Consider the following 9,239-nt stretch of genomic DNA (forward strand, 5'->3'; position numbering starts at 1 on the left):
GGCCGCCGTACCTCCACCGCCCCCACGCACGCCCCTTCCTCGGGCGCGCACCGATGACGTCATCTCCGCGCCACCACCCGCGCACGAAACCACGCCCCCTCTTAAAGGCGCCGTGCCGGCCCGGAGCGCGCGGAGCAGATGGGAGTGGATCGGGAACAGCTTTACTTGGGGGGGGGGGAACCGAGCCGAGGACGGGCCCGGAGCGGCTCAGACCGGCCTTGTCCCGGTGCCTCATTTGCTCTTCGCTTCCTGTGCCAGCTTCACGGCGGTCCCGGAGGCTGCGGGAAAGAGAGAGCGCCGTGTGAGCGCCGGAGCCCGCAATGAACCCGCCGGGACGGAGAGTGCGGGGCTGCGGGAGGGGAGAGAGCCTGCCCTATATCTGCAGCGGGGAGCCGGGTGGACTGCAGCAGAGGGGCCTAAAGAGAGGAGCGGGGCTTGTAGGAGCAGGGCTTGCGGCAGCGGGGCGCAGGCTCCGTGCTGGCTATGGAAATGCGGCTGTTACGTACGGACACGCTGAGCTGCGGGGCGACCTCAGCGGCCAGCCGGGCTCTGCTGCTGAGCAGAGTGTGCAGAACTGCTCCGGGAGGCGCAGAAAGAAGAGAGACAACGAAAAGGGCTGGGCTGCCATCATGGCAGGGATGGGGCTACGGCCTGGGGGGGGGAACAGGAGGGGCACTGAGAGCTGCCCCAGGTTGGGGGGGATGGACCCACATTACCTTCTCTGGTGATGGCAGAGGCTGCGTCCAGTGCTTTGGTGCTGAGGTCGCCGAGCACTGTGTCCACAGCACGGTGGTGCTTGAGGAAGCAGGGCCGGATGACGTTGTGGTAGAGCACCTGTGAGCCATTCCAAGACACCGGGGCCATGCACCACACCAGGAACAGGCACTGTTGGGGGGAGAGGAGCTGCAGGGCCGGGTTGGGACAGCAGCGCAGCTGCTAGGGTGCTCCGCTCCCTCCTGCCAAAGGCTGGAGCTCTCTGGAGGCCCAAAGCTCAACAGATGAACCCCAAGAACTCAGCCATAAAGGGGAATGCTCCGGCACCTGCAGCCCCCGTGCCCCCATGAAGGCGTTACCTTCCCAGCGTAGTAGAAGGGGAACCAGTAGAGGAAAATGTCAGAGAAGAATTCAGCTATGCTGAAGACGCCGTAAACCACCCAGTATGTGAGCCACGTGGTGTCATCCTCCTTGCTGGAGCTCTCGATGGCTTTAATGCTGTGGGAGGGAGGGGACAGGTCACTGCTTCTGCAGGTTTGTTCCTACAGCAGGCACGGCCTCCCCACATCCCCAGCCTTTGCAGTGTGCCTGCCCCACAGCAGGTCCTGCTGCCCCAGGAGTGACTCTGCCCTCACGTTGCCCATCCAGGGCTGTAGAGTCAGTACTTACGAGACATATGCAGGGTAGGCGAAGCCGATGAGGTTGCAGACCAGTGAGGCACCGTAGCCAAACACCAGGTACAGCCCCAGGAAGGCCAGGGACCTGCAGGACAGAACCAAGAGCCAGGGATTCAGCACGGGGAGCTGTGCAGAGCTGCATTGCACTGCTGGAGGAAGGGGTGCACACATCGGGCTTTGCTTTAGTCACCGTTTGTCCCCTCCCTGGCCTGGACTTGTCCATGGCAAGTAGAACACAATCAGGGGGACGGAGGCAGCCCCAGGTGGGAGATGCTTGCCTCCTTGCTGCCCTCTGCTCACTACCCTGTGTGTGCTTGTGCTGAGTGTGTTAGGATTCAGCCCCCTGAGAGCCAGCAATCCAGCTTCCCCGTCATTAAATGTGATTGTTAAATTAAAGACAAGGCAAAGCACCTCCCCAGTCCCCAGGTGCTGCATCAGAGGAGCACTTGCTGCCAAACCACCGCTGTGGTGGAGCAGAGCACACAGCCTGGTGCTTTCTGTGCCACCCCAGCGGCATCTCAGCTCCTGCACACCCTGCTTACAACATTGCCAGCAGCATAAGCTCCTTATCCTACAGCAGGCAAGAGAGCTGGGACTTAGCCTGTCTGTGGCAGTGAATTAAAGGAAAGGGGCACAGAGGACGGCTCATCCCTGCACTGCTCACAGCAGCAGCTCAGTGCTGGCATGGGCACCTCTGGGCCCGGGGCTCTGCAAGGAGATGGGCGCTGTTCCCAACTCGTGGGAGCAGCCACAGCTTCCCTCCGAGGGAAGCAAGCAGGCAGGTTCAGGCAGCTCCGGGTTTCATTCCCTAAAGAGCCTTAGAATGGATTTCAAAGGCTAAGTTTAGCCCCCAGAGAAATTTATGTAAGAGCAAAACACAAAGGAGAGGCTCAGCTTGCACAGAGGAGCCTTGTGTGAAGGACAGGGCAGGAAGGAGACGCATCCTGGGGTCCTAAACCCACAATGACACCAATGTGAGCACAGGAGGAAAAATCCAGCGGAGGAAGGGATTCTGTGCACTATGGACCCTGACCAGGCTGGTGGAGGAGCTGCCCACGCTGCCCCAAGGCACCCAACCCCAGAGCCCCATCCCTGCCTCCCATGTGGGATGGGAGATCACTGAAGATCTTTGCAGCACTGAATGGAGAGCAAGGCTTGGCCACAGAGCTTGGCAAAGAGGTTTCCCCAGCCATGAGCACAGGCAGCCCGCAGGTGTGTCACAGAGGGGATGCTGTCCTCCCCTTTACCTGGCAGAGGATCCAGAGGATCTTCTTTCTGCCGGGTCTGTGCTGGTTTAAAAGGTACCGAGCAGCCCCTTCTGGTCCCAACAGAAATGAGGGACTGCTGCAGAGCGGGGGGAAGGGAGGAAGAAATCTGATATTTGTTGTTGAGCAGCAGCTTCACCTTTCCAGACACCGGAGCTGTGCTGCAGGAGCAACGCCGCTGCTCGTCCCCATCACCCACAGCCCAAAGTGCAACCAGAGCCCCAGCAGCAGGCATCTGACAGCCCAGCACTGCTCCAAACTCGTGTCTGCTCCTGCATGCGTCTCCCAGAGGAGCAGTCAAACTCTACAGCAGCCATGGGGCCAGGAACCGGGCTGGGAGCACAGCAGGGAAACCCCAGGAGGTTCCATACGGAAATGCAGAGGCAGATGGCAAGTCATAAACAGGGCCAAGGAACAAACGTGGCCAAGGCTGAGGTGACAGCCGCACCGAGGGGTCAAGTGGTGTCAGGATCAGCTGCCTAGGGAGATATCTCTGGTTTCTCATTAATGAACAAACAGCACGTGGTTAACGAGCAGACCTCTGCCCTCCTGCCTGGGGGGGGGGGGGTTGGGGTTGGTCCCACACTGCAGCTGGGCTTCCCCAGGGCAGGGGGATGTGGGGACCCAGGCTGGGCACGGCTGTGAAGCCCATGTGGGGCTGGGAGGGGAGGTGGAAGGGAGGAGAGGAAGGAGAGTGAAGAGGGGAGGGGGCTGCCACCCCCCAAATACACAACGGCCCCCCTGGCAGCTCCCCCCCCCCCCAACCCCCCCCCCCAGGCAGCGGCCGGGCCCCATGCTGGGCAGCGCGGGGCTGTCAGCACACCCAAGCGCAGGGGGGCACCCGAAATTAGAGGAGGGGGCTGAGGGATCCAGCAGGGATCCCCGAGCTGGGGAAAAAAGGGATCCCGCGGTGGGGCTGCGGGCGCACCTGTAGCCAGGTAGAGCCGGCGGACGCCGGTGCGAGACTCCAGGCGGCCGAGGAAGTCGGAGAGCGGCCCGGGGCGGTCGAGGAAACGCTGCAGGCGCTGCTGCACGGAGCCCATGGCTGCGGGGCTCGCTCGCCTCCGCGCGGCCCCGGGTCCAATGCGGAGCTGTGCGGGGCGGGGCGGGCAGGTGGCGTCGCCGTGTCCGTGGCAACGATCGCGGGGCATGGCGGCACCGAGCGGCCTGGGGGCGGCGTGGGGGCTGCGGCTGCTGCTGGGTCTGGGGTTGGGGGGGGGTCTGGGGCTCCCGCAGGATCTGCCCGCAGTCTACATGAGCAGCTGGGCCGTGCGGGTGGAAGCGGGGCCGCGGGATGCGGGGCGGTTGGCAAAGCGGCACGGGATGCTGTGCGTGGGGCAGGTGAGGTCCGAAACGCAGGTTGAGGGAGCTGGGCTCGTTCAGCCTGGAGAAAAGAAGGCTGCGGGGTGACCTCAGCGCAGCCTGCGGTACCTAAAGGGAGCCTGCAAACAGGAGGGGAGTCAGCTCTTGGAAAGGGGAGATAACAGCAGGACGAGGGGAAATGGTTTGAAGTTGAGGGAGAGAAGATTTAGATTGGATGCCAGGGGGAAATTCTTTGCTATGAGAGTGGTGAGGTGCTGGAACAGCTGCCCAGAGAGGCTGTGATGCCCCGTCCATCCCTGGAGGTGTTCAAGGCCAGGTTGGATGGGGCCCTGGGCAGCCTGGGCTGCTGTGAAATGTGGAGGTTGGTGACCCTGTGTGTAGTGGGGGGTTGGAGCTTCGTGATCCTTGAGGTCCCTTCCAACCCTGGCCATTCTGTGGTTCTGTGACCTGCTGTAGGTGGGATGTAGGGCTGTTCCTTATAGGGAGCACGAGTTCCTATAAGGCTGCACAGCTACTTGCAGCCACCACACAAGCACGGGGAGCCTGTGCACAAACCCCCCATCCTGCAGAGCTCTCTCCTCCAGTACCACCCTGGTCTAAGTGAGCCTGCTTTGGCATAGCGATTGGACTCGATGATCCCAAGATGTCCCTTCCAGCCCCTACAGTTCTGTGATCCTCTGGCACACCCAGTGCATCACATCCCAACCCAGCAGAGCTGGCACGCACACATCCCCACCTCCCCGCCCATCTCCGTGCAGCCCCTGAGCTCAGCCCTCACTGCAGGTGCTGGAGGAAGAGCCCTACTACCACTTCCAGCACCGTGGCTCCAGGCAGACGTCCCTGAGCAGGCACTGGGGCTGGAGCCTGCGGCTGAGCAGGGAGCCACAGGTAGGGGCTGGGCTGCACCACGGACCCAGGGCAGGGCGTAGGATGACCCTATGGGAACACACACGGTGCCTACAATGCTGCTTCCCCCCCCCCAGGTTCTCTGGTTTGAGCAGCAAACAGTGAAGAGTCGCGCCAAGAGGAGCGTCAGCATGGTGCCCACAGATCCCTGGTTCCCCAAGCAGTGGTACATGGTGAGATTTTGCCTCTCTCCCCATCTAATCCTGATGTCCTCAAGCAAATCACCTGCCCTGAGTATAAGCAGGGCTAATGCCAGCAGAGATGAGACAGCAGGAGGGTCCTTGAAGGACGTCCTCCACCTGCTGCTCTGCCCCAATCGATCCCAATCTGTTCTGCAGAACGACGACATCAGCCCCGATCTCAACATCCTGGCTGCCTGGAGCAAAGGCTACACTGGCCGGGGGGTCGTGCTGTCCATCCTGGATGATGGCATTGAGAAGGACCACCCTGACCTGGCTGCTAACTACGTAACTACGCTCCCCTCGGGCAGAGCTCGGAGCTTCGGGGCTGGGAAGGGACGGCGCAGCTCTGCAGCCCGTGGGATTTGTGGTGGGAATTCAGCCTTGCCGTGGTCGGATCAAAGGGCTTTGTGTCTCTGCCATCATTTCTCACATCGAGGAAATGTTAGAACTTGTGCACGGACGAGCCCCCAGAATAGTCAGATGTAATTACAGCAAGCTGCAAAGCAAGTAGGGCTTGTAAGCCCTCGTGTGCTCAGAGAGCAAAGAGAACGGGGGAACTTTAATCAGTTCACAGCAGCGTGGGTTTGGTTGAGCCCAGCAGGTTCAGGCGAGGCTGCTGCAGTCGCTGGGCGTGCAGGGACCTCCCTGGGCTGGGTGTCTGCCCTGAGCTGGCACAGCTCCTCTTCGCAGTGCGATTTTGTCACGTCGGTGCCCTGTTTTGCTCTAGGATCCCCTCGCGAGTTATGACTTCAACAGCAACGACCCTGACCCCCAGCCCAGGTACAACGCCTGGGATGAGAACCGGTGAGTTTTGCCCTCTGGTTCTGCGTGGAAATCCCCTCCTGAGCTGGGAGCAGAGCTGTGCCAGCCCCCCAGCCTCCAATCCCCTCCCCCAAGGACGGATCTCCTGTGTCTGCCCCTCAGGCACGGGACGCGCTGTGCAGGAGAAGCAGCAGCCGTAGCCAACAACCAGATCTGCGGTGCAGGCATTGCATACAATGCAAAAATTGGAGGTGAGCAATTCCTCCTCCTGCTGCTTGGCATGGGAAGGAGGCACGAGCCAGCTCAGGAACCCGGAGGAACGCGTGCCTTCAGCCTGCAACCCTCGGGCTGACCCCAGCAGCACCACAGTGCTGTAAAACCAGGGAGCTGAGGCTTTAGAGCAATGCTTTGGACATCAGCAGTGAACCCCTGGATGATGTTTCATGGATGCGAAGCTCTGAGGGCTTCCCGGCCGCTGGGCTGCTCCGGGGGAAGTTTAGGGCTTGCACAGCACTAGAGGGTGCTGCGGACTTGCAGCAGGCCCAGCGGCAGCGCAGGGCTCTGCCTCCCCACACTGCAGGACCGGTGCCCTGCTCGCTGCCCAGCTTCCCTGCAAAGTGACCGTGCCAAAGGGGGGTTAAAACTGCACGGGGGTTAAGAAGGATTGATAATCCGGCAGCGGCTGCACTGACCTGCAGGAAGCTGATGGCTGTGGAGCAGGGCTGGGGCTGGTCAGACCCAATGAGCCCTGACTGCCAGATCACCTCCCCAGGTGTGCGGATGCTGGACGGTCCCATCACGGACATCGTGGAGGCTCAGTCCCTCAGCCTGCAGCCACAGCACATCCATATCTACAGTGCCAGCTGGGGCCCTCTGGATGATGGGAGGCACGTGGATGGGCCGGGGGTGCTGGCCATGAAAGCCTTTCACAACGGGATCACAAAAGTAAGCACAGCATTCACGTCCTGTAGGTTTGCTGGCTCCGGACCAGAGCAGAAGTGTGCTGGTGCTGGTGCAGCAGGGATACTTTGGGTTCTCCAGCACAGAGCTGGATGGTGACAAGGCCATCTCCTGCTCATCCTCTCCCTGTCCCAGGGGCGTGGGGGGCTCGGTTCCATCTTCATCTGGGCCTCTGGCAATGGTGGCATCAATTATGACAACTGCAACTGCGACGGGTACACCAACAGCATCTACACGCTGACTGTGAGCAGTGCCTTTGCCAGCGGCCGGCAGCCTCGCTTCAGCGAACCCTGTGCCTCCACCCTCACCACCACCTACAGCAGCAGCACCAGCAGCGAAGCACAGATTGTGAGCGGCCCCCCAACCTGGACAGGAGGAGGCACTTCCACCCGAGCGTCTGTGCTGGGGCATGGAGGGACCAGGGTGCGTACTCCAGCAGGGGACAAGGGACGAACCCCCACCCCCTTGCCCTCCCCAGGTGACCACTGATCTGCACCACCGCTGCACCGACAGACACGCAGGCAGCTCTGCCTCGGCCCCGTTGGCTGCAGGAATGGTCGCCCTCGCTCTGGAGGCCAAGTAGGTGCCGGGAGGCTGCCCTCAGAGCTCCCCCCAAAGCAGAGACCTCTTCCCCAACGTCCTCTCCCTCCCAGCCCAGCACTGACCTGGCGTGACGTGCAGCACCTGGTGGTCAGGGCCTCCCGACCCGCTCACCTGCAGGCAGAGGATTGGGCTGTGAACGGGGTCGGGCGCAAGGGTGAGTCTGTGGTTGCTGGCTTCAACCAGTGTCCAGCCCTCAGAGGGGCTCACGTGCCCCCTTCTCCCACATCCCAGTGAGCCACCACTACGGCTACGGGCTGCTGGACGCGGCTCTGCTGGTGGAGCTGGCCCAGGCGTGGGCAGGAAGCCGGCCTCAGCAGAGCTGTTCCATCGAAGCTCTCCGCGCCCCCCGGTAAGGAACGAGGTCCCCTGGGGTCCGACCTCACGCAGGGGCTTTCTTGGAGCAAAGCTGTGCTGCCGTCTGATGCAGGAACTGCATCTCAGGGGTTGGCTTCTGCTGTCAGTGCAGGGCTGTGGTCAGAGCCACGGCAGAGGGCAGGATGCCCACCGAGGGGGAGGGGTGATGCTCTCACCCCTTCTTGTGCCCATCAGAAACATCGGCTCCAAACTCACCGTGCCTGCAGACACCTCCTCCTGCTCGGGGAGGACCAGGAGCATCCGCTCACTGGAGCACGTCCAGGTGCAGCTTTCACTGAGCTACAGCCGCCGGGGGGACCTGCAGGTTGCACTGAGGAGCCCCATGGGGACCACGTCCACACTGGTGTCTGTGCGGTAAGGGTTGTGCCGAGTCCTGGCAGTGCCTTGTTATGCTCAGCCCAGAGTGTCTGCGGAGCCCCTTTGGTCTGCAGCCCCTGCAGCCACCCCCCCATGTCTGCCCACAGCCCATACGACACCAGCCAGCAGGGCTACAAGGACTGGACCTTCATGTCCACACATTTCTGGGATGAGAATCCCAGCGGGACCTGGACACTGCAGCTGGAGAACAAGGGTGATGCCTACAACACAGGTGGGCACTGGGAGGACAAACCCATCCACTGGTACCACCCAGTGCTTCGTTCCCTCCCTTCCCCTTGTTTGGTTGGCATCTGACCGTCCTCCCTCTGCTTCCCTCTGGGCAAAGCCCATGGGAGAGCCCTGTCTCTGCAGGGGCTGTGCTTTGCGGTCTCCCACCCAGCCCTATAAAGGGCATTGCAGCTTCCAGCCCCACATCCACCACCAAGGACGTGGGTTGGGAATGTATGGCCATCACCCAGCACTGCATTCTCTTCCTCCCACCACCAGGCGTGCTGACCAGCTTCATCCTTCACCTGCACGGCACAGATGAGGACATGATGGCCAGGCACTTCTCAGCCCCCACCACGGGCGAGTGCACCAAGCGGGACGCGCAGGGAGCATGCGAGGGTGAGCGCATCCCTCACCACGACTCCAGGCAGGACGGGACGATGCTCTCAGTTCCTGGTGGCTCCAGGGGGCTCCGTGTCCCCTCTCACACCCCCCATCCCTTTGCAGAGTGCAGTGGCTCCTTCTATGCCTACCAGAGCTCCTGCCTGTCCTACTGCCCACCCCGCTCCTACGGCCGCTCCCGGAGCACCACGCACACATCCCGCATCTGCGCCCGCTGCCACCACTCGTGCTACACGTGCCAGGGCAGCTCGGCCAACAACTGCACCTCCTGCCCCGCTGCCCACACCTTGGATGAGGACACCCACTCCTGCTTCGCTCCACAGGGCCTCTCCCCTCAGGAAGGGCAGCACAGGAACCTCCTCCCCATCGTCCTCCTGCTCTGTGAGATCGCGATCCTCTTGGCCATGCTGTCCTGTATGTTCCGTACTGCCTGGCTATGTGTGCTGGCTGGCTGTGCAGGTCGCTGCTGGGCTGGGGGAAAGTGA

The 9,239-nt window shown here is 62.0% G+C and overlaps 2 protein-coding genes across 2 annotated transcripts; one reads left to right on the top strand and one right to left on the bottom strand.

The window, feature by feature from the left end:
* Positions 1 to 416: 416 nt before the first annotated feature.
* Positions 417 to 3,699, bottom strand: REEP6 (receptor accessory protein 6; the record flags this gene model as incomplete). Its single annotated transcript, XM_079546773.1, is given in 6 exon segments — positions 417 to 574; positions 717 to 885; positions 1,074 to 1,212; positions 1,384 to 1,476; positions 3,585 to 3,588; positions 3,591 to 3,699. Coding segments are annotated over 6 exon segments (672 nt in total).
* A 40-nt stretch (positions 3,700 to 3,739) lies between these two features.
* On the top strand, positions 3,740 to 9,239 carry PCSK4 (proprotein convertase subtilisin/kexin type 4; the record flags this gene model as incomplete). Its single annotated transcript, XM_079546774.1, has 15 exons — positions 3,740 to 3,997; positions 4,763 to 4,867; positions 4,963 to 5,058; positions 5,224 to 5,352; positions 5,795 to 5,871; positions 5,992 to 6,080; positions 6,602 to 6,774; positions 6,925 to 7,137; positions 7,268 to 7,368; positions 7,443 to 7,546; positions 7,624 to 7,741; positions 7,942 to 8,121; positions 8,232 to 8,356; positions 8,632 to 8,751; positions 8,860 to 9,239. The coding sequence occupies 15 exons, from the start codon at positions 3,740 to 3,742 to the stop codon at positions 9,237 to 9,239; spliced, it is 2,268 nt and encodes a 755-aa protein (XP_079402900.1).

This window comes from Tetrao urogallus (genome assembly GCF_951394365.1).
Source record: "Tetrao urogallus genome assembly, chromosome: 25".
NCBI lineage: Eukaryota > Metazoa > Chordata > Aves > Galliformes > Phasianidae > Tetrao > Tetrao urogallus.